This window comes from Electrona antarctica, assembly GCF_951216825.1.
Source record: "Electrona antarctica genome assembly, chromosome: 1".
In the NCBI taxonomy this organism is placed as follows: domain Eukaryota; kingdom Metazoa; phylum Chordata; class Actinopteri; order Myctophiformes; family Myctophidae; genus Electrona; species Electrona antarctica.
Window position 1 is genome coordinate 41,376,526 of NC_136806.1, and position 25,790 is coordinate 41,402,315.

At 42.1% G+C, this 25,790-nt stretch overlaps 1 protein-coding gene across 3 annotated transcripts in view; it reads right to left on the reverse strand.

Annotated features, from left to right (window-relative positions):
- Positions 1 to 25,790, reverse strand: part of sncb (synuclein, beta) — a 312,664-nt gene that overhangs the window by 263,479 nt on the left and 23,395 nt on the right. For all 3 annotated transcript variants that reach the window (XM_079499912.1, XM_079499914.1, XM_079499911.1), the window contains exon 2: positions 913 to 1,053. Coding sequence is in view for 1 of the 3 variants with exons in the window: in XM_079499914.1 (XP_079356040.1) it covers positions 913 to 921 (9 nt within the window). In the remaining 2 variants the exon portion in view is untranslated. The remainder of the gene's footprint in view (positions 1 to 912; positions 1,054 to 25,790) is intronic.

The following is a 25,790-nucleotide window of genomic DNA, read 5'->3' on the forward strand; positions in this document are numbered from 1 at the left end:
AAATTTAACACATTTGCAAAACACAACACATTGTGGAGTATTTTGTGTAGATGAGTTTTAAGATGATTTTTAAGATGAATGGGACATAAAATGTGGTAAACTTGAAAGGGTCTGAAAACCATCCATATTCATCTACCCATCTATGTATGTCTGACTGTTTCCATTATATCATATAAAATGTCCTTTATAGAGGGCCATTCTAAAATGCTCAACTCATCTACGGTGAGATAGCTTGGGAGCAATTCTTTCTCTCTGGCAAATTTGTCAGGTTTCTGGGCTAACGGTGAGGCCCCCTGTTCCACCGTTGGTGAGTCCTCAACACCTCAGTCAGGGTGCTTTTTGGTTGATAATATGCTTTCCAAGAGACACATACTGTAACGATGCCATGCCATTGCCATGTGAGACTGCGGACTAGTCAACGACAACACCAACTCAGGACTCTGAATCACTCATCAAAGGGTGGCTTTATTTCCACATTACTTCAGTCTGGTTTTAGAGCTAAACATAGCACAATCACGGCCACTACCTTAATTGTAAATTACATAGCTTTTTCCATGGACAAAAGAAAACACTGCACTGCATTATTTAGAGATTTATCGAAAGCCTTTGATACAGTGGATTATGCACTCTTCTTAAATATTTTACACAGAACTGGGTTTAATGGAAATACTTGCAGGTGCTACCTGGCTACCTGGCTAGGAGATCTCAATGTGTGAAAGCTGGGAGAGCCCAGTCAGGGTTCGACCCATCTCAAAAGGTGTCCCACAAGGATCGATCCTGGGCCCCGTTTTATTTACCTTATATATAAATAACATTGCTTTGACTTTAGATGGTTGCCATTTAAAAATAAATACATGGAAAATGGTACTTTTCTATAGCACCTTTCTCCAAAGCAATGTACAAAACACCAACCTTTCTCATCAGGATCAGTTGGAGCTCAGTGTCTTGCTCAAGGACACTTCGACATGCAGCCAGGAGAGCTTGGGATCAAACCAGGAACGTTCCGATTCTACCTCCAGAGCCAATGCCGCCCCAAGCGACCCTGAAGCAACCCTGAAGCAACAGTACAGAAACATTTCAATTATTTACAACTGATAAGCAAAAGGAATCTAGAAACTCCAGTAAATGTGATAAGCATACTAGACAATGTACACTACATGCTATAGTATAGACTATAGACTATAAAGACTAGTATAGCAGCATAGGTAGGTAAATACATTATTAATTATTGCACAGCACACGTAAATGTACCCAGGGGGTAGTACCACATACATTCCACAATGCACTTGCGTATGCAGTATGAATAAAATAATGAAGTAATGCACTTGTACAGAGTAAACATCGTGCATACTCGCATAGTGTAGCACCATACATACAAATAGCAGCACGTACAATGACTTGTCAATTTGTTTTGGACAGTGACGGGTGCAAGGTCCCAGAGTTCTGTCCGTGAGGGGCAGTGAGCTTCGTTAACCTGCATGAACCCTAGCGTCCCTATTCTGTGTATGGCATATGTAATAGGGCTAGGCGAACAGTAAGCATCTACACGCTCACAGTGTGTCACAGCTATGAAGAGTTTTGGTCTAGAGGAGGGAAAATGACTAGGCTAAGTACAGAATCCTGAACATCAGTCCACCGCTATGAACGTCCCGGATTAACATCCTGCAGTTCCAGCTTTGGCCAGTAGGGTATTAAGCCGCTGTGGGGCTTGGGTGGGCACTGGGCAGCTACTTTACCACTGTGCCACCCGAGCTTATACGGTTTAATGAGTATCACTGCCTAAGGGGTTACAAGGAAGTGGCCGTGATCCGAAATACTGTTACTGTATATCCTCATACAGCAGTTTATTATTATTAGTTTAAATTTAAAATGTACCCAACAAAATAATCTATAAATGTCCTATTGCCTTGCATAGCTTTCTCAACTTCCGTGCTGATGAACCCGCCTCCTGGAGACTATAAACAGTGTGTCTAGCAGGACTTAAAAACAATAGTTATTCAATCTGTTAATTCCTAGCAGAATCAATATTTTAACATTTCTGTTCTTGCATTCCACCCCCCAGCGTAACGTGCCTATGCTGGTAACCGTTGCTCACCTATTTATAACTTAACCACATGACCTACAGTATAGTGTCCCTATTCTGGGCAAACATTCACTGAAAATAGTTGATCTACAAGCTCACAACGCATTGCATTGTGACACGTGAGCTTGTAGATCCACATTTTTTGCCAAAGAGATTTGGCAACAAAGGCTATAGGCTAGTATAGACCCCCAGTCAGTATAGGCTCCAGTCAATAAAGTATAGGGTTTATGTGGTTAAATAATTCAAATAGCTAATCTCGACTATAAACTTAAGACAAGTTTTGATTGATTGATTGAAAAATGTATTAACAGTTTGCAGAATTACAGTACATTTCAAGCACAAACTCAATACAAAGGCTGTTAACTGAGTGGACGACCCAATTAAGCATTACACTTGTAAATAGGGTCCACCATGTTCAAATCATCAAAAACATTTAGAGACGTACAAATAGACACTTCTATATAGACAAAGGACAGAACAGGAATTCATCATAAAGGAGGTAAAAAGGGAAAAGAAACATATACAGTGAGGGAAAAAAAGGGGTGGGCGGTGGGGGGTGTGTTGTCCTTGTGTTGGGTCCCCAAGTCGGCTCCGTGGCCGTACCTTGAGTTGGCTGTGTGGCTGTGTGGCCAAGTATACTAATTAGAGAGACACAAGTGCATATGCCAGAACTACAGAGGAATACAATGGTTACATATTGTGGTGTATTCTGCTGTAACAACTTAGGCATTTGCACTATTTCACATGTCCCGTCTGAACCTCAGAAAGATCTGATACTCTGTGTAAATCAAACATAAGTTGGGGAACTTTCCCTGAAAGACTTCCAGAGCCTTAATACTGCTGATCTCTGCCAGTAATGCACTTTGATGCACTCCATCAATTTGTAAAGCCTCACTTTTATTTTCATTGGCCTTTTTGAATATACAGTATGGCTTGACATCCAGCAACCTTCTTGCATAAGAAATGCAATTCATTATAATTTTCTTTGCATTTGGACATACATTTCTTGCACATTTCTAATGTCTTGTGTACATTACATCTACAAATAATATTGCGAAAAACTAGAACTGCACTCTGTCGAGTGCTTACTTGCGCGTTGCACAGAAGTAGGCCCCTACTAATAATAAAGATATCTTCATATAAACAGTACAACTTACATATATACAATACATGCAAGTTGTATATATGTATATGTAATTTGTAAATTGATGAGTCTACTGTGGTTACTTGGGTTGTTTTATGCATATGCCATGGCTGCATGATTTGAGAGTGACGTAATGAAGATATGTACCAATGCCAGGGTATAACTGGCTCTCGATGGTGACGTAATAAAAGGTAGGTTTCAGATTACATACATGTATACATAGAGGCATTACCTTTAATCCACCAGACACTGAAACATAAAGGTACATATCTTCATATAAACAGTACAACTTACATATACATGTATGTATATGTAAGTTGTATATGTATGTAATTTGTAAGTTGATGAGTAGTATACGGTGGTTACTTGGGTTGTTTTATGCGTATGCCGTGGCTGCATGAATCTTCTGAGTGACGTAATGAAGATATGTACCAATGCCAGGGTATAACTGGCTTTCGATGGTGACATGACATATAAAGACCTGTCCAATGTTGAGATGGATAACTTTCAGTTTGCCTATCGAGCCAATAGGTCTGTAGAGGATGTCTCTGTGCCTCCACAGTATCCTACAGCACCTGGAGGCCCCTGCCACACATGTCAGAGTTGTATTTATTGATTTCAGTTATGCGTTTAATACGATTATGCCCATCAAACTATTCGATAAACTTTTGGCCTTGGGTATAAATCACTCTCTCTGTCTCTGGATTTTAGACTGTCTAACCGGAAAAAAGTGGTTAAGATAGGCAACATGCTTTCTCGAACCATGACTCTTAACACCGGGCCCAGGACTGTGTTCTCTCAGCCCTCCTCTTTGCACTTTATACCAATGACTTTATTTCACATTCTCAATTTGTTTCGTTCTTTAAATACGCAGACGACACAACTGTCGTCGGCTATATTAAAAATGGTGACGAATCAGCCTACAGGGCCGAGGTGACAGCCCTGCACTTCGAATAACCTGATTCTAAACCTGGCCAATACCAAAGAAATGATCTTTAATTTTCGGAAAAGCAGGATTGTGCCCCCGTCCTTGGTTATCGGTGACCATCCTGTTGAAAAGGTCGATAGCTTTAAATTCCTTGGCACCACTATTTTCTGCTCCCTGAAATGGGAAATGAATACTAGTAACATCCTGAGTAAAGCCCACCAGAGGCTTCACTTCCTACATCTCTTAAAGAAGTTTGGTGTGACTGGGGAGGCGTTGGTTGGTTCACTTCTATAGAGCCACTGTGGAGAGTGTCCTCGTCTTCTCAGTCACAGTGTGGTATGGAAATACAACCATCTTAGAAAGGAAACAGCTGGAAAGGGTGGTACACACGGCATCAAAAATCATTGGCCTCGACCTCCCATCTGTCTCCTCTATCTACTCCACTTGCACCAAGCGTAGGATGCAAAAGGTGATTGCCGACCCCTCTCACCCTGCCAGCTCTCTTTTTGCACCCCTACCCTCAGGTAAAAGACTTCGGTCTCTAAAGTGCAATACCTCCCGCTTTAAGAGCAGCACTTATCCCGAGGCTGTTCGCCTCCTGAATGCTGACCCTCTTTTCACTCGCACTTTACAGCGTGTAGCTGCTTTGTAATAACGATGAACTGCGAGGAATTGCTATTTATTTACCATGAACTGTAACATTGCATTCTTCTTATTTATTGGTCTCTCTCTCATGAATTGTAACGTTTTGCATTGATGTTTGTACTTTTGTATCTTTTGTCTGAATATGTGATGTGAATATGTGTCTATCTGTATGTCTGTTTTTAGTGCACTGAAACAAATTCCAATCAACTCTGTTGACATGGCAATAAAGTATTGAATCTTGAATGTGTTTCAGTGTCAGGTGGATTAAAGGTAATGCCTCTATGTATGCATGTACTGTATGTAATCTGAAACCTACCTTTATTACGTCACCATTGAGAGCCAGTTATACCCTGGCATTGGTACATATCTTCATTACGTCACTCTCAAATCATGCAGCCACGGCATACGCACCAGACAAACAACTTTACTTGCACGCTCTGCTTGCGCAAGTAATGCATTTGCACAATCATTTGTATTTTATAGGCTACATACAATAATAGTCATTTTGCCCAAAAAAATGGCAGTTGATGTCAGAAATCAAAAACAATGTGTTTGCACTTTATATTAGTAGCTATTTTCACAATTATTGAAATATCTTTTATTTTTTATTATTATCATTTATTTTTTAAAGCATGCATTTAAGTACTTTAACCCAAGTACAAATTTAACAGAGCAAATTTCACTTGAGTTAAGTAATATTTGACCAGGAGTATGACTCAAGAACTAGGATTGAGTACTATGTCCACCACTACTCTCTTGCAAGAAGGTCTGAACTTATAGACACTGCACTGTTCTGGGCACTGGGCCGCACACTTCTGTTCTGTTCTCTTCTGTTCTGTTCTGGGCACTGGGCCGCACACTTCTCTGCCCCTGACTAATTAGAGCAGCACACCATCCCTCTCAACCTGCCAGTGATGGCATGCATTTGGAAGAGTGAAATGCTCAGGTGACTGATAGGCCAACACAAAAATGGGGGCCGCCAGTGGGTCCAATTGGAAAGGAAAGAAAATATAAAAATCAAATAAAACTATTATATAAATAGAATCATAAACAAAATAATAGGATTTAATTTATATAAATTAAGTTTTAGTTGTTTATGGTGAGCATCATCACCCCAAGGGGTCTCTGCACACAAAACAAACCGGCGTAGAAACACAGGCAGAAGATAAAAAAACAAGCCTAAAAACAGTAAAACATTTGTTTCAGTGCTTCAGTGAGAATAAGAAAAGTCAAACAACATTAAAATCAGTGAAACTAGGTGATTTATTATACCTGGTGACTGTCAGGTAACCAGCACCTTTGGAACGTAAAGACGGCCCTGGAGTACAGGGTGTGATTAAGAGATAGGATAGGACAGTGCTGAACCATTTAGCGCTTTGTAGGTCAGGAGGAAATTCAATAAACCCATTTAGAGAACCGATAAGAGTCCGATTCTGAAAACATCTTCTAAATCCTAACCTAAGTTCAGTCAGATAACTCGAATAGAATAGAAATAGAATAGAAAGAACCACCAATATTGTATTATAGAATGTGAATACAAGTGTTTATATAATATTTTATGTTGGTGTTCACGCTCCGCAAAAAGAGATAGATATATAATAACAGCAGAGCCCACTGGTGGTGCCGGGGTGGCGGTGGGAGTAAAGGATACATACAGTACGCAGTAGGAATGCAGAATGAACACAGACTTAGGTGAGCTTAAATAACCCACCCAATTGGTCAGCTCATTGCCACGTCAGCGTATGACATATGGGTCTTGCATCCGTATACACCTACATAGTAATGTGCATGTGTGTAACGAGTGTATACTGCCTGAACTAGCTCGCAAGCAATTTTTTCTGAAAAAACTTTTCTTTAAATCATGTTGCTAGTGTATATATCTTTATTGTCGGGTGGAAACCTTGTACAACTATGTCCAAAACCGACCCTTTTTTATCATTTGAAAAACAATTTAAAGTAGTGAAAATAGCAGATCTGCGAGTGCAGCTTGTAGATCTGCTATTTTCACTACTTTCGTGCAACACTCTTGTATGATGAGGTAGGGCTTACGAAAATTCATACAAAATTGAAACTACAAGGTGTCTGAGTTACGATATATGTGCCACACACACACACACACACACACACACACACACACACACACACACACACACACACACACACACACACACACACACACACACACACACACACACACACACACACACACACACACACACACACACACACACACACACACACACACACACACACACACACACACACACACTCGGATTGAAAGGTATAACAGGCTTTCCAGGTCTAAATGGGTTAATAACATCATTGTGCCCCTTTAAAATATTCTCTTTGAAATAGTTATAAATCCTTTCCAATTGAAAAGAGGCCATCTTTAAATCACAGCCAATAACCGCCTGTGCTTGTTGCGCACTTCTTTTTTTCTCATGCTCTGATCTGCTCAGGCTGAACAATCCAACAGAGACAGCTCTCTCCTCAGCTAACCTCAACAGTACCAGGCTTTCTGCAGCAAATGTGCAGAACCTGGTGTCCATTCCATTTTTAACAGGTGCCCTCCAGTCTAGACCACCTGTACTCCAAATCTGTAATTTCCTCATGCATACATACTGTAAAACTAGCCGCTGATTCACTATAGAACAGATATGAAACAGGCAAAGAGAATTGATATATATGTACTGTACTCCTCACCCGTAGCCGATTCAACGTGCTCACAGGCAGACAGCCTGATACAGAGATCTCCATATATGGGCACTGAAGGGACAGAGACAGATGGGTACAACTGGTACAGTCTCATAATTATTTCCATCACCCTCGATTGTAGAACATACTGGAACACAAATCATCAAGGACAGTTACATAATTATTTCCATCACCCTTGATTGTAGAACGTACAGAAACACAAAAGATATAAGACAGAGATATCTTATTAAAGTAAATGTAAGGCACATTATTTAATATGTGCACATTATTAAATGTTCATTTGCACAGACACCTGGCCCTGAATTTACTCCGGGCCCTTTTCCAGGAGCCATTTCTTAACCTTAACCCATTTGTTTGGTGGCTAATGGCAGCTCATTCCATTCCCGTGGTGCTGTGAAAGCGAATTAGCATTATCCCATTTTTAATCAGGTAATGTTTTGTGAGTAGATTGACATGGACATGATATGGCTCAGGTTCTATGGCCATGGGCTTCTCCTATTCTGGTGAAGTAATTATTCAAGTAATTGGGGGCTCTATCGTTAACTATTCTATGAATCATTGAGAGTTTAAGTTGGGATACTGTGGCCTCTACTGTAGCCACTTGAGCTCCTGTATTTGGCTCCTGCCTACAGGATTCTGAGGATGCATGCCCATTACCACCATAGCCAGCATATTATGGGATACCTGCAGCTTTTCCCAGAGTGGATGTCAGCCTGCTATACCAGGCCATGCTGGCATAATCAAAGTAACGCTGAACTATACTATTCATCAGTAGCCTAGGGCAGTGTCCATCAAGTACTGCACATAGGCCTTTCTAGCCAAGAATTTGACTCTGGCATTTACTTTGTCCATTATTTATTTGCACGGCCATTTCCTCTCCTCCCAGACCGGTGGTGTTCAAACTTTTTGCGCCTAAGGCACACCAATGGCCAAGTCGAAATCTCAATGCACACCTGTATTCCTACTGTATATATACACACACACTTTGAAAACAGTTATTTATATTTACTAATGCCATGTAAAATGTTTACAAAAACTCAATTATTTTCATCAAATCACATTCCTGTTTCCAGCATTTGAGTGATCTGTTGAAAATTAAATAGATTCAGAATCCTTGGTGAACACATCTCAGGCGACCTCACATGGTCTGCTGCATTCTCAAGAAAGTACACAGCAGAGGTTCCACTTTGAGGCGTGTCAGAGCTTTCCAACTCTCACAAACCTCTTAAAAATAGAGAAATAGAAGCACTGCAGGAATCATAGATGGGTGCTCTTTGGTGATACATGCAGGACTATAGACAAAAAGGTTTTTTTTCTCCAAGGTGGTACTGCTTAATTTCCAAAAGATGTAAAATGCAGACTTTCAAAGAAAAAAGGATTACAAGGCACTAAGTCTTTGGTGAAAAAATTTATATAATTTATTGATGAGAAAGAAGGCAACAAAAAAAGACCAACAGCACGTTTCGACCTACAAGGTCTTTGTCGGGGTCTTAGATCTCCTGGTCTATCTAACTTCTATTGCTGTACATGAGCAGTCGTGGAAGAAGTACTTCGATTTTGTACTTGAGCGAAAGTAACAATACCACAATATAAGAAATACTCTGTTACGAGTCGTGCAAATGTACAATACTAAATTAGAAAGTACTCCCATTTTAGTGGGAGTACTGGGTCTGCAAGCTCACATGTGACACGTTGTGAGCTTGTAGACTGGCTATTTATGAATAGCGAAGTATGAAATAGGGCTTAAGTGGTGTGCAAAGTAAATTGTAACTAAAGTCCAATAATTTGTCTCTGAGATCTAGTGGAGTAGAACTTAACTATATAAAGTATTTAAAAGTATGAAAACGTTTACATACTCAAGTACTGTAAAAGTACCTCACAATTGTACTTGAGTAGATGTACTTACATGTCTCAGGAGGTTTGGTATGAGTGCCAAAGCTCTCAAACTCTCATGAACTTCTATTGCCGTACTGTACATTGTACTGTACATTCTGAGCATTCTGACAGTCTGTATCACGGTGTGCTTTGACAACCTGACTGCTCAAGACTGCTACAAAAGGACCGGAGAGTCAGCAGCAAACAATAATGGCACAGAGCTACCACAACTTCAGAACATTTACATCACTCTCTGTGAAAGTAAAATCCAAAATATTATTAAGGAATTCCCTCATGTCATGTTCTCACTCCTTCCATCTAAAACAAAAAAACTGACACCAACAGTGACAGTAACACTTTCTGTCAACATGCAGTCAGGTTCTGCTGACACACTGCATTGTTATTGTATAATAATAATAATATTATACAATAACAATGCAGTGCATGTTATATAATGTCATTGTGAACTGTGTACACACCATCTTTGTATATCATTATGTTTGTAGCATTTTGATGATGTTTTGGGATGTTGTATTGTAGGATACATTTTACTTGGCTATATTGTTCACAAAAAAAGCTCAAATAGTTAATATTTAGTATCTACAAGCTACAATTAGATCCGCTATTTTCACCGAATGTTTGCCTATTATTCCCAGAATAGAGACAACTAGAACACAGGTATCTCATTGCATTATTATTAGAGATGTCCCGATACTGTATCGGTATCAGAAAAGTATCGGATCGGCCCTTATATGGTCATATCGGTATCGGTGAATATGTCAGTCTAACCACCGATCCGACACAGCCAGGGGTAAGGGGTTGACACTATGGCAGGTAAATAAAATGTTGGGGTACGTGGAGTTTGCTTTCGAGTTGCCCAAACTGCAAGTGTACATTTAAGTGACGAGTCTGCTATAAACACAACACGAGATACTGTATATAGCTAGATATCTACAGTATAAACACTATTCCCGGTCGATGGACTTCAACATAAGATATCTTTTCTTTTTTTATTATTATATATATATATTATTCTCTGGTATCGGTATTCGGGATCGGATCAGAAACAAAAAAACTAAAAAGTGTATCGGGACATCCCTAATTATTATACTCAACTGAACTTGTGACACAATGAGTGACACATTCATTGCTTGTGACAGAATATTCCGTCATTTAATGTACTTTATCGATATGAAACAGTCTTGCTGAAAATCAACATTCAACACTGACCTGGTTGCTAGGCAACGCCTTCGTCACCCCCAGCACCAGGATTTTTGTGCATGGCCCCATAGAGCTCCATTCAAAGTAGAATCTTCTATGGCTGCTATTATGGTGGTCTGTGGTTTTGATCATCCATCCAAGGTTCGGATGTGATTTGTGATTTTTTTAATCGCATCGCTCCCGACATATTAAAGCTTCTGGCGAAAGATGAATAGCGTGAGCTACTGCTAGCACAATACAAGCCGTTTCTTACAATGGTGGTTCTCAACATATCCAACAATAAAAATCTTCTCAGATTGGGGTCTGTGAAACAAAAAAGTGAGTACAGTATCACTGTTGTATTTCTCTGCTCTGTTTATTTTTACTGCAGCATACTGTACTTTAGTTTACTGCAGACAGGAAGATGGCCAGTTCGATGACAGCATGGATTTCTGTTTTTGCTCCTCAAATCAGGATTTGTGAGGAGTTCTTGGTCACTCAGTGACAGTGTATTAATTAGCAAAACAACATCAACACAAAAAGACTAATGATGGCTGGGCCCGGATGGGAAACCTCTTCCCACTGCACAATGTACAATGTTGTCAATCAAGTGCATGATGACAAATGGCCACATCAGGATGAAACGAACGATGACGTGATTTGAAGAGACACTGCCATGAAAAGGAAAGACGCAGTGAACCATGGCAAACTCACAAAGTGGCAATGGACATCTGTCGCGTGCATGTGTGCATGTGTGTGTGCGTGTGTGTGTTTATATTTTTCACATTTTGTGACATAATTTAAGCTCTATCCGGCCTTCCCTCCATATGGACAAGTGGGATATCACCAATATGACATCAGCATGATGTCACTGTCAGAGATCCACAGGAAATGCCATTATTAGACCCTGTCAAGTTATTTTGTTATGTTTTTTAGGGCTACTATCCCCTCCAACGTCTGGCTTTCGGAATTACGTCATATGGCGGCCAAGTCTATGGTCTATGGTCACTTTAAACAAACAGAGTAGCAGCCAAGTCTATGGACTTTTAATGTTTGTTTACAGCACTTTAAACGGGAAACAAAAATCACACTGCCCCTGGTAATTTGTTTACATAACCATGCTGTTTAATTCAAAGGGGTTTATATGTCACTCACCCATCAATTACACATTGAAAGACAGTAACAAGGTAGCCTCGGTTTTTATTTCCAGGGAGAAAAAAAAAGTCTGGGGCCGAGTCAATTCGGTATAGAGTAGCGCAAACCTCGCTCACTCTCTGCTGATTTCTGATCGTCTGCACCTTTGTTAAATTGACGCACACACTCATCTCTCTCTCTGTCGCTCTAATTAATTAGTCTCATTTCCAGCTGCTGCGCCTAGTTTCTCTCGGCGGATCCTGCCAGGAGCTGCCTATGCCATAAAAAGCATAGGTGAGTTCCAGTCTAGTAACAAGGTAACAAGTTGTGAGCGCACACAGTTCAGTTCAGCAAATCATGCTGAGCATGCGGAAGCGCCGCCTACGCCCATGCTCCACGGCTGCGATATGTCATCGACTGTACGATACTGTACCCCTGCGCTTTCAACCCAGCTCCGTGGTTTCCCTTTCCGCGATGCGCTGGCCCGAGAATATACACATTCACGGAGAAACCACAACGACATGGAGCAGCGGTCACATGAGATTCACGGAGAAACCACAACGACATGGAGCAGCGGTCACATGAGATTCACGGAGAAACCACAACGACATGGAGCAGCGGTCACATGAGATTCACGGAGAAACCACAACGACATGGAGCAGCGGTCACATGAGATTCACAGAGAAACAACATGGAACAACAACAACACACAACCTGCCCAGCACGGAAAACACACGGTCAGTGGCTAAGGACACACACTCGGATTGCACTGCGACACACTCGTGTGGCACGGAGAAACGACAACACAGAGCATGTGGCGGGCGAGATTCTAGTACAGCTACAAGAAGTGAAGAAATAGTTCATAATATTCTAACATGGAAGCATGAACTCTGATTATATTGACCGTCACCACCCGACGCAATCTCAAGTCCCTAAACCCCTCCTCCCTCTCATCCTCTATTCTCTCCTCTCTACCCTCCCTGGAGTCCTTCCTCTCTCTCTCACCCGACTCCGCAACCACATCCTTCATCTCCTCTATCTCATCTGCATTTGACCAACACTGCCCTCTCTCGACCAGGCCAGCTCGCTCATCCCCACCGGCCCCCTGGTTATCTGAAACCCTCAGATCTGAACGAACACCTGTCAGGGCAGCTGAAAGGAAGTGGCACAAGACAAAGCTACCAGATGATCTCTCCCACTTTCACTCACTCCTCTCTGCCTTCTCCCTCTCACTAACCACTGCTAAAACCTCCTTCTACCACACCAAAATCCAATCCTGCACCTCTAACCCAAGGAAACTCTTCTCCACCTTCTCCTCCCTCCTTAAACCCCCTCCCCCCACTCAACCCTCATCCCTCACCGCGGAGGCCTTTGCCACCTACTTCGAAAAGAAGGTTGATGATATCAGTAGTTCCTTTACCCCCCTCCCCCATAAAGAAGCACTCGACTCAACCAATGCTAACCATAACATACCATGCATGTCCTCCTTCTCTCCTCTATCCCCAGACGAGGTCCTGAAACTAGTCACATCCACTAGACCTACCACCTGTCCTCTTGACCCCGCCCCGTCTCCAATCTTCCAGACCATCGCACCTGACCTGCTCCCCTTCATCACCTCCATTATCAACACCTCATTAACCTCAGGCTGCGTCCCATCTGCCTTCAAGTCAGCCAGGGTATCACCACTCCTCAAAAAACCAACTCTTGACCCCTCAGATGTCAAGAACTACAGACCGGTATCACTCCTTTCCTTTCTTTCCAAAACCCTTGAACGTGTTGTCTCTAACCAGCTTTCTCTCCATCTCTCACAGAACAACCTGCTGGATCCCAACCAGTCAGGATTCAAGAAGGCACACTCCACGGAAACTGCACTCCTCGCAGTCACAGAAGCACTACATGCTGCCCAGGCTGCTTCCCACTCTGCAGTCCTGATTCTCCTAGATCTATCGGCGGCATTTGACACAGTGAACCACCAGCTGCTCCTAGGCACCCTAGCTGATCTAGGCATCGGCGGGACGGCGCTGAAGTGGTTCTCCTCCTACCTCTCTGACCGGACTTACCAGGTTTCTTGGAAAGGTTTGCTATCATTCCCCCGCACCCTCCAAACTGGGGTCCCACAGGGATCTGTACTTGGTCCCCTCCTCTTCTCACTGTACACTAAATCCCTTGGCACCATCATCTCTGCTCACAATATATCCTATCACTGCTATGCCGATGACACACAACTGTTTCTATCCTTCCCCCCCTCTGCCACCCAGGTAGAAGAACGCATCACTGCATGCCTGGCTGACATCTCACAGTGGATGTCTTCCAACCACCTCAAGCTGAACCCAGACAAGACTGAGCTTCTGTTCTTCCCAGCTAAGTCCTGCCCTATGCGGGAGCTAACTATCTCCGTAGACAACGCCCTGGTAAAGTCTGTCCCGACAGCCAGGAACCTTGGTGTTGTCCTGGACAGTCAGCTCTCGTTCAAAACACACATCACAGCTGTCACTAGATCCTGTAGGTTTACACTCTACAACATACGACGAATTAGACCGTTCCTCACCCAGGAGTCAGCCCAGCTCCTAATCCAGACAACAGTCTTGTCAAAACTTGACTATTGTAACTCCCTCCTTACTGGCCTACCGGCATGTGCACTTAAGCCCCTCCAACTGATCCAAAATGCCGCAGCCCGCTTGGTCTTCAACCAGCCAAAATTCTCACACGTCACCCCCCTTCTCCGCTCCCTCCATTGGCTCCCGGTCGCTGCCCGCACAGAATACAAAACTCTGATGCTGGCATTCAAAGCAACCAAAGGCATGGCCCCCCCATATCTCACAAGTATGATCGTACCCTACAAACCCTCCCGCGCACTCAGATCAGCCAACGCAGGGAAGCTGGAGGTACCTTCACTAAAAACGCCGGGACAACGCTCCACACGTCCCAAACTCTTCTCCCTTCTGGCTCCAAAACTATGGAATGCACTTCCCATCACAGTCAGAACTGCAGCCTCACTCCCAATCTTCCGCCGTAGTCTGAAAACCCACCTCTTCAGACTCCACCATGGCCCGTAGCACTTGCCCTAGCCTAGCCCCTTAGATAGCACATTATGTAGACTAAGATAGTATTTTAAACAGACTTATAGCTTGTTACGTAGACAGCTCTAGAATTGCACTTCATGTAGTCATAGCACTTTATAGTACACATGTATAATATATTATATAGTATAGTATAGTATGTATAGTTTACATAGATACTCCACTGTTACGTTCTTAGTCTACGCATGATTCATGATAACTACGTTTTATATATGTGATGTATGCCATGCTTTTGTTATTGTTTAATGTAAGTCGCTCTGGATTAAGAGCGTCTGCTAAATGCCTAAATTGTAAATTGTAAATTGATTGTCCTATACACTTTCAACGACCAGTTTCATTTAGAGTGGACTGTGTAAAGAGGTGTAGAAATGTTGTCGATCTACATTCACAATTGAATGTAACCAAATGAACCCCCGAAGCCTCCACATTATGATGGTGTGGCTTACCGAAAAGCTGATCTACAAGCTCATTATGTGAGGCATTGAGCTTGTAGATCTGCAATTTTCGGTGGTTGACAGTCAACAAGGCCTCAATAGTTCATATGATTTACTCATTACTCTGTTAAATTATCCTCGTAAGATACAATTGATAAAGTTGAATGCAATGAAAACAGCCTACATAAACCAGAAGAAAACACAGTCAGAAACAAAGCTCACGTTATTATAACCCATTTATCTCAAGTCAAGGAATCAACAGTTATACAGACAGGTTAAACGGCGAGTTGAATGAATGAATGAATGAATGAACCGAAACGAGTGTCCGTGTCTCACGCACGCATGCCCGCCCGCCCGCCCGTGCTTATTGTTTAGAGTTGGTTCCGTGGTTGTTTTCAAACAAAGTCTGTTACCCCCAGAGTTCCCTCCCGAACGTAAAACTCCCCCCAAAGCAAAATGATCCAAACGAAACATAATCCATCCCCGTAGCGAACGTAATCCAAACGAATGTACTCCAAAGGACTAAGGATCTCACCAGGTACTTGAAGAATGTCTCGAGCCTCTTCCAACTGTGAGCATAATCGTTCCTCTGGCTAGCTTATTTAACGAGATATTAATGAACAAACTTAACCAGGTCCCTCGTAGACTCCCTGTTCTGTTTGTCTCTCTCGTCAGGTCTACCTGTCAGGCCGGTAACCTCTGCCTACTTTATGTGGCAACGCTACACTGTGTACTCAGTTTCTACTCAGGTTTGTAAAGTGTCCTTCACATGCTGCACAGCGCTAAAGTTATAATACACTACATAAGGATTTATGTTTTGTTATTGAGGATTGAACATTTGTAGGTCTAGGCTGGGCCTATACCATTTGTTTATTTTGGTTAACAATGCAAATGTAATGTTAAGACAGTTCTGAAGCAGAGTGATCATACGCACATCACGGTCCAACTGCTTGTATTAACTGATGAAAAAGTAGCCATGAGCAGTAATGGAAAACGCAGCTGCATCAAGATGCATCATAGAATCGTTAACGACAGCGGTAATCAAATCAAAACATAGGGCAACCAAGGGCAGAGAGGGAGACATGCGAGGCATGATCGGAATCCGATTTGAACTCAGGTCCTCACTGGCTGAGCCACCAGTCACCCCTGAGTTGATACCCGCATACTGCATAGCTAGAAGAAACAGTGATAAACAATGAGACAGGTTTGATTTCCAGCTGGGGGCCCGTGTTGCTCTCCCCTGTAGTGTTGATGTCCTGCCTCTTAGCACTGCCCTGCTGTTTCTAAATAGGTTCATAGGTTCGGTATTTATAGTGCAGCCCCCCATCCAGTTGTTAGACTGGCCAGGAGCGTAGCCCAAAGAAAGAGAAAAGAGAAAACATGGGAGAAAACAAAGAAGACTAAACAAGGACAACAAGAAACTCAGTCACAACAGGAAAACGTCTGGGTTTCCGAGGCTACAACAGGAGGGAGTAGAAAGTAACAAAATATATCATTGAAAATGCCATGCAAATGAATAATGGAATAGATCTCTGGGGTATCTTGAGAACATTTTCTTTGGTTTCATCTCAAGTACAGTGAAACCACATGACATCACACAAACCAAAACCATAGCAGTGGTCTAGCATGTTTCATTTATCGACCACAACTCGCCGTACTTGACATTACTTCCAACCATTTTCCAAAACATACTGTGGTTTGAGGAGCCCAGTGTTTTCCATTTATTTTCAGTGAAAATCAAATTGCAAAGGTAAGTACGTAGGTATAGTAGGTAGTCCAACACACTAAATTATATTAGTTATTAGTTGAAGGGAGCTGAAAATAGTACCTAATAGAAAAATAACCTTCCAAAGACCGGATTTTGGCTCATTTTGAGCAGACAAAGGAGTAATAAGCTCGCGCTCGCGCACGTGCACATCGGATCCGTATGCAGGCTGTCTAACATGTGAGTAGGCCTACAAGCAAAGAATATATAAAAATAAATATTATTTTTTAATTGCTGGATTAAATTAAATTAAATTAAAGAAAGACAAGGTCCCTCGTCTTGGCACAGGCGGGTCGTGGAGAGAAGAACGAGGCCCACGTTCTTGGCATACTTTGTGTTAATATCATATTGTTTGTCCCTCAAACGTATTTCTAATGTTTGAGGCTAAATCACCACTCTGATATAACCAGTTCATGTACTTTCTGTCTGGCTTCTAAAGTAGTTTTAGCTGCAGTACCACAATGTCCTGATGTGGTGGGGGTGCTGATATGCAAATGATTTAATCTTTGAGTCATAATACTGATGCTAGATAAATCCGGGCTTGTTTCCATTCCATGCCAGCTTGGAAAGTCAACAATGGCGGACATTGTAAAAAAAATGGAAATGCGAATATAGAACTGAATACTGAAGAGGGGGAGGCATTATACAAAGTAGGGCTATACAGATGACATCACGAGTACCACCAAATCAGTTGAGCTGTTCTTGAGAGCAATTTCCATAAAAGTCCCTATATGATGAGAAAGCCTGAGTGTTCAAATTGTGTATTTGTGGGGATAGAAAAAAACACATGGGAGTGCAAAAAAGCACCCAACATTTTTGAAAAGTTGAATTTCATGTTGTAGGACCTTTAATTATTTGGACAAAATTGTGACATCTAAAATTGCTGCAATTAACGGAAAAATGGTCCATTGTGAGTTAATCAAAGCTGAATAGACAATAATGTGTTTTTGGTATTGTCCTTGTTGACAAGTTTGTGGGTCACTGTTTTTTCTTCAAAATGTTCAAATTGGCTGTGGACAGGTAGTTGGAAGCAATGACCAACAGAGAAAAGCTTCTGATGCATCATCATCATCATCATTTTTCGACCGCGGTCGAGATCATGGATTTCACAATGCCACGCCAGACTTTCCTGTCCTTCATTGCCATCCCCAGTTCCTGCTTACTCATGCATGTGTCCCTAGCGATGACATCAGGGAACGACAGTTTTCTACCTCTGGTCTGCTTTGAACATTCCAGAGATTCCAGAGAAGAAGGGAAGATATAACCTCATTGTCAGCTCTGTAGCAGTGGCCGGCAAACGGTGTTATTCTGGATCGGACTAGTGAAGAAACACGGGGAAGGTTGCCGTATATTAGATTAGTCGATGGGTGGCCATCCAACCGTTTCTCTAATTTCTTTGAAAGTGTCCATGTCTCGGAGCCATAGAGTAGAATCGGCTCAACGGTCGTCCTAAATATTTTTACTTCTTACTAAGCTGGGATGACCAGATCATATGCATGTCATTGCAGGCTGACCAGGCCATACCCTTCCTAGTTTGAAAGTCCTTCTGATGCATTTCTTTGATGCAACATCAGAACACATGAATTCTCACATACAGAAATACAAAATATGGTATGTATAAATGTATGTGGTTCTGTATGATATTGTAGGCTATTTTAGTTTTGTAAGGTGAGCAAAAAGACCTTTGCTGGGACACAGCTGCATATACAACCAAGTTTGTGTTTTATTTTATCCCAGCTACATGGTGTAGATAGATAAATGTATTTGGGCCCTCCGGTACAATATATGACCTGCTTTCACGAGGGAGGCGGCTGGTTCATCTGCTATGTGCCTTTGGACATAACATAAAACTGTAGGAGCTCACAGCCTCACACTTGAGAATAATATATCTATATTATGCCCTCTCTCTCTCTCTCTCGCTCTCTCTCTCCCCTTCACTTTCGATCCGTGTTTTCTGCCCTCAACCATGATAGCCAACATGTGAACTATTTCTCTTGTATGTTGCTATGATGAAAAGCAGCCCCCTGTGGAGACCGTTTCATGTCCAATGCTGACATTTGTGTTTAGAGCTTTGCATGCTCAGCTTGCATAGTAATGCTTTGGTGCAACTTGAGTCTTGCCTGGTCATGTTTCCTTTTCAGATGCAACTTGACATTTAATGGGAAACAGTTGTTTATTTGGTTTGAGCAGTTTCGAGTCAGTGGCCTTTTTGCATTTTTCTTATTCTCAGCCAGGTTTAAAGAAAGGACACCATGTCTCTCTCCCAGGCATTAGATTATCGTGACTCTGGGTTTTAGGGGGATTTAGGGGTGGTTGTCTCGTGACTCTGGGTTTTAGGGGGATTTAGGGGTGGTTGTACGTTAGGCATGAGTACTATTTCTGTGTGTTATTTGGGATTGGCTAGCCATTGTTTTCTCTCGTTTTGTACAAACCACTGGGTGGCACACTCCTGCACACTCCTGTCTACATAAACCAACAGTATAATTGCAATAATATAATTAAAATTATAAGTAAATACAGTAACATATTTGAGCTGGAACAGATAATGGAACAGTCTATTTTTCATGTGATAAGTGAGATTTTTGTCTTTTGTCATTTTTTCACCATGAAAGATTCTGCATTGCTTACATGGGAAAATATAATTAGTCTACTGTTAATGCTTGGCTGGTGTATTATGGTAATTGAGATAATTGACTAAAAACAGCCAATATTTCTTCCGTTAGGGATTTTGTACAATGACCTCTCCAGATCAAGAATACAGATACAATAGAAATATAAAGCCCATATCCTTCTATATTGATACAAACAGTGCATTCAATACTATGGTTCAAATAATTATGTCAGGCAAGAGAAAGATTTGAATCTTCCTTAATAAACTGAGATCATCCTTCAACTAATCCTTGTATTACTATAATCCCAATTAGCTTCTTCCATGCGCACAGACACATTCCGAAATAATTTATTTTATGGTTGAAGTCTATTCACTTAAACAATAAAAACATGTGTTTATATAATATATACATATATACATACACACACACATATATATGGCCTATGATCTTCCCAGACACACCTAGGTTTCCAATAGTTCTTCTCTTTTACGGTTGTAGACATTGCATAAAGAACCATCTTCTCCCTAACGTCGGAGCACTGCAGTTGAATAGCTACAACTCCAAGCCAGCAAGCTTTTACCGCAAAATCAGTCAAAGCTACTTGACTCAATCGGAGGCTTGTGACTTTATTGAGTTAGGGTTGACAAGACAAGTACTGTATGCCAGGTTGAGGAGCATCCCCCATCCCTATTAACGCCCACCTGACATCCAGACACAAGGACTTGAAAAATCTTCTTAAGAGTCCCTGAAGAGATATCATGTATAACAATCCAACCAGCTACAGCTTATACAGTACAGTACACCTCAACTTGTAATTGCTAACATACTCAATAGCACCCTGTGTACTGAGCAAACATTCATAACATACTCAATAGCACCCTGTGTACTGAGCAAACATTCAAGCATTTATAGTGACATCATCACTTTCATGAAGTTGCTGGCAAAAAGTCAAGCCAAGTATACTCTACTTTTAATGATTTTTCTTGAGTTTTATAATGTTTGACATATGGGGACGAGCACAAAGTCATGTTTCTGATAGATCTATCTACTTAAAAATCAAATACTGAAAATGGCGCGCGCGCACGCACGCACGCACGCACGCACACGCACACGCACACACACACACACACACACAAGGCTTACAGACATTATTTTTTCTTCTTCCAGGAACACCTTAACAGCTGCTGAACCACACAATAAACTACACAATGGAAAGCTTTAAGGCTGTATGGTGGTGATCAACACAAGGCCCAAACCGTGTTGTTGTTTTGGCAGAAACGAAAGGCATCACTTCTTGCTCTGTGACTCATACTGTAAATTTGCCCATCATGCCACGTCCCAAGTGTGACAGATTCAAAATGATACCATTGAACATAAGAAATAAAATATGTCATTGCTAAGACAAGCTTCTCCTTGGGGGTGAACAGTTAATCGAACTAATCGATCAAAATAAAAAAAATCTCTCTTCCCAGGCCCCTTTTCTTCTCCAACAGCAGTCGGCACACTGAAGTAGTAAATTAGTAACCACACTGCAAAGGTCTTTCAACTATCTAACAATCACAACATTCAGTATACTCCATTTCCCCCAACGCAATAACATCACATTCAGTTTATGGTTAGCATGTACGGTACTAGAACAGTGCCGTCTCAAGTGGTCGTCTCTGCCGAGGAAACAAACGGCTCACACTGCTCTGTTAACAGAGTACATTCTTACATGTGTGTAGGACTTTCCCCTCTGGAATGTACGGTGTATGGAAACGGCATCGACCACAGATTGTGGATATCGATTCGATAGCAGATAGAGAAGAGTGTAGGAAGAACCTTGGGTATGCAGTGAAGCTCGGGAGCATGGATTAAAGTGATATCTGAAATGTATTCTAATTCCACTGTACTGTAGATATCTCTACAGTATATACAGTACAGTATACATGGAGGAAAAAAACGAATTAATAATTGATTAGGCTAGGGCTCTGCATTAATGGAAAATGAGGTTAAATCCGTCCTATAAGTACATCAGAAGCCAAATCTAAATCTTTTTTTTCCATCTGTCTATCTGCCTGTCTTCCTCCATCTCTCCCTCTCTCTCTCTCTCTCTCTACCCCTCCCCTCTTTCTGCGTCAACTCTCTCTAATACACTGCAGTAGTTGTAACTCTTACATCACCCCCCCACCCCCTACCCCTCATCATTTTGGAGGTTGGCAGCGAATATTGAACAGGCACTTACCCTCATAATGACATGCCTGTAGAGGAGGGCATAGAGAATACTTAATATGTTTGTGTTTTTCATCTCACCAAAGAACCTCTCTCATCCTCACTGCGTACACTTCTGAAGCTTCACAGAGACAGAGAGAGAGAGAGAGAGAGAGAGAGAGAGAGAGAGAGAAAGAGAGGCAGATGTCACAACAATCCTTTCAAACACAATCACATGACAGTGTTGGAAAAGCTTGATTTCACCTTGAATTGTTTCACTTATCCTCACTGACTCATCCTGCACGCGTGATTCTTTTTTCTTCGTACATCCAACAACCTCCACCGTCCTCCTGAGTCATCAGGAGATGCTTCCGCTGTAGAGACCTGCTGGGAGTGTGGAATGCACTGCGCTGCCCTGCCCAACACACACATTGATTTTGCTTCATTGCGGTGGGGATATTATTGACCGGGAGGAAGAGACAGTGAGAAGTCCACGGCAAGGGTGTTGGAGCATTATGCTGACAGCTGGAGCAGTCTGTTGAAGACTTCACATCCCAGGAGCAGTCTGTTGAAGACTTCACATCCCACAATCCTCTCATTGGAGCAGTCTGTTGAAGACTTCACATCCCACAATCCTCTCATTGTTTGAGCAGTCTGTTGAAGACTTCACATCCCACAATCCTCTCATTGTTTGAGAGGATCTATGCCATCTCCTAACAATCACCCAGGCCTGCGCTTGTACAGTACTAGAAAATGCAGTTTTAAAACAAATCTGCACTATAGGACTGTTCCCTCATGTTCAAATAATCATAGTCTTACTGAGTTGACTATTTCTTAAAAAAAATGTATATGACCATTTCTTGTATCAGCCTATAGGGCAGGTTATAGGCCATAGCCAGTAGTCATCGTGAAAACAACATTAGAATGTTCAGTCCTCATCAACCTTAAAAGCTTGGTTCCTGCATGATTGTATGCAGCTAACACAATTTTACGGAGTTGTTTATTAGATCAACAAATTGCTTAATCGACAGATTCCAATCACCATTAGTTGACCAAGAATGTCTTTAGTCAAGGATTGCCCTAATCTGCACACATTAACCACTTGGATTCAACGCTCTCCTACCAGTCACATAATAAGTCCTTGCCCAGTGTTTGAACATTTTTTTTAAATATTTTGAAAACGTGGCTGATGGGCAAGTTAGCATAGTGTTGTATTTATCTATTTATTGTCTTTTGTTTACTGATCTATGATGGTCTGTTGTAAATGTCATTATTATTGTGATTTTAGTACACACTTCTTACCATATGCTGTAACTATTTATTTGGATCACAATGGAATTAAATCCTCTGACTTTTTGTGCAATCCTGATAATTCTGTACTGCTCTTTTAGGAATTGTATCATGAATATATCAAATAAATCAAATCAAATAAAAAGCCATGTCAATGATGTCATAGGGCTAATATGTGAATATTTGGCGAAAGTAGAAACTGTATTACTGTGCAAGCTTACAACAGTTATCGATGCGCTGAGCGTATGAATCGGCAATTTTCAGTGGATAGATTTGGTGTAGCGGGAGGTGACTCACGGCAGGCCATTCCATCCGCTTCCAAATTCTGGAGGAACTCTGTGATGACCCTGGCTCTGTGGGGGCGAGCGTTGTCATGCTGGAGGATGGAGTTAGGTCCCAGATTCTGAAGATATGGGATCGCCACTGGCTCCAGAATCTCATCCCGATGCCTGTGAGAGATACTGCCCCATACAATACCAAGCTGTTGTGACCGCGTATATGATCTGCCAGACGCTACAGAGTTCCCCAACAGTGTAAAAATAATAAAGTGTAAAAATGGCCGAGGGGTGCTAGCCCCTCCTATATCCAGCTTTTAGTTACCGTCCACAAACTTCGTCTTAAACAAACATTATCATTGACAACTAGAAAAAGTGCCCTTCTGGGCACAGGTCTCCACCAGGAGGATAGGAGTGTATGTGATGTTTGGCTAAATGTTTAGGCGTAATATAAACATAATAAAAATATGTTTACGTGTGTGTGTGTGTGTGTGTGTGTGTGTGTGTGTGTGTGTGTGTGTGTGTGTGTGTGTGAGACGTGGCTTGGCCTGTTGTAGCGCCACCATGAGGCTGATTTGAAAACTGTCAAGTGGCATTTCTTCCTCAGCCTAGTGGGAATATGCATGCACAGTTTCACCGCAATCGGACGCTGCACTGAGGAGTTGTGGCGATTTGTACAAAAACGGGTACAAAGCGGGCTACTCCTGAAAAGTTTAGAAGCCAATTGTAGCTAATGAGGGTGGATTATGAGAAACCCGTCTTGATCACATGACTATGGAGAGCATGTCTACCGATTTGCGTGAAATTTGGCTAAAATCTGAAGGAGTAATATTAGAAAATGTGTTTTACATATGTTGGTCTCCTGGTGGCGCTATAAAGAGCAGATGTGAAAAAAAAAAGGTTTTTCCTTGGCCTCTAGGGAGTTGGCAGTTATCCACAGATCCGTGCAGTTAGAGGTAAATACACTTTTCGGCCAGTTATAGCGCCACCATGAGGCCGAGTTGAAAATGTTAACGTGGCATTTCTTCCTTGGCCTAGTGGGAATGTGCGTGCACAATTTCTGGGGAATCACACGATGTGTTCATGATTTGCAGCATTGTTTGAAACTGAGCACTCCTGCGAACTTTGGAAGCCAATCTTAGCCAATCAGGATGGAGTCTGAGAAATCTGAAAGACGCGTTTCGTTGAATGGCTCTAGAGAGACTGTGTACCAATTTGCGTGATGTTTGGACAAAATCTGTAGGTGTACTGTCCAAAAACTTGTTTTGCACAAAGCGGCCTCCTGGTGGCGCTATAACAGGCCGTTCTGGAAATTTTGAGGTTCATCGGTGGCATCCAGGGAGTGCGTGTGCAAAATTTGGCATCGACCGGGTTAACGGTGCCGGAGATTAGCTGCTCACAGACGGACGGACGGACGGACGGAGTGCAAAACATACTCTCTGGAGTCGAATTTGAAGTCGGTGGGGCGAACGGTTCTCGAGTTACGTGGATTACAGACACACGCACTACACACACACACACACGCACAGAGACTTGGTGCATTTATAGTTAAGAAGTGTCTGAGCAAATAGGCATAGTGTCTATTTGACATCATGATGATGTACGATGAGCGCCCCTCACTTCACACAGGTGTGATTTTTTTTCTCCTTAATACTGTGTGAGAGTGCAATCATCCAAAGCAAGTTGCCATTATGGGAAATATTTTGGAGGCGCTACCCACACGTTTAGCTGTGTTGCTCATTCCACGAACGCCCGATACGAGCTATACCTCGTTGTAAAGGTGAAAAAATATAAAATACAATACCAATTGGTATTATTAAAGTGGATAACTAATGGACCAGAGATAAGTTTCTGAACTTTTGTTGCCGAGTTTATATAGGTTTAAATCTATATTATGTAACTTTTTCCGGATGGATCCACCGTGGTGCATCCGGCTTTGTTGAGTGTCTGTAATGTACAGTATAGTGTATACAGAGGGGAAGTCGGGCGGGGAGGGTGATACTTGTCACTGCGTGTACTCATAATGGGCTGGGGGGCACCTGTCAGCAGGGATGTTGGGCGGGAGTATGGCGAAGGCTCTACCATGTTCTCCCCGTGGGGTGTCCTCACAGGCAGGTGAGCCAGTAGGATACAACAGCAATCAGCAGAGGAATCAATTGGCATAGCGCAACGACAAAGACAATTGGTATAAAGCGTGAAAATAAATGAAGCCGTCTATTTGAGAATGAGAACACCATAAAGCCACACTACTCCTTAATAGTGCGGATGATGGCCCCTGTGAGTATGGAATCGTACAGTTGCCATGCTGCCGTTCCTCAGGCTAATTCCTTAAATGAGACGTTATCGGCCTGAGCTCACGACCGCTTCTCTTCCCACGCGATATGTGCAATCATACATCTGTCAGTGGCTCAAAGCCATAA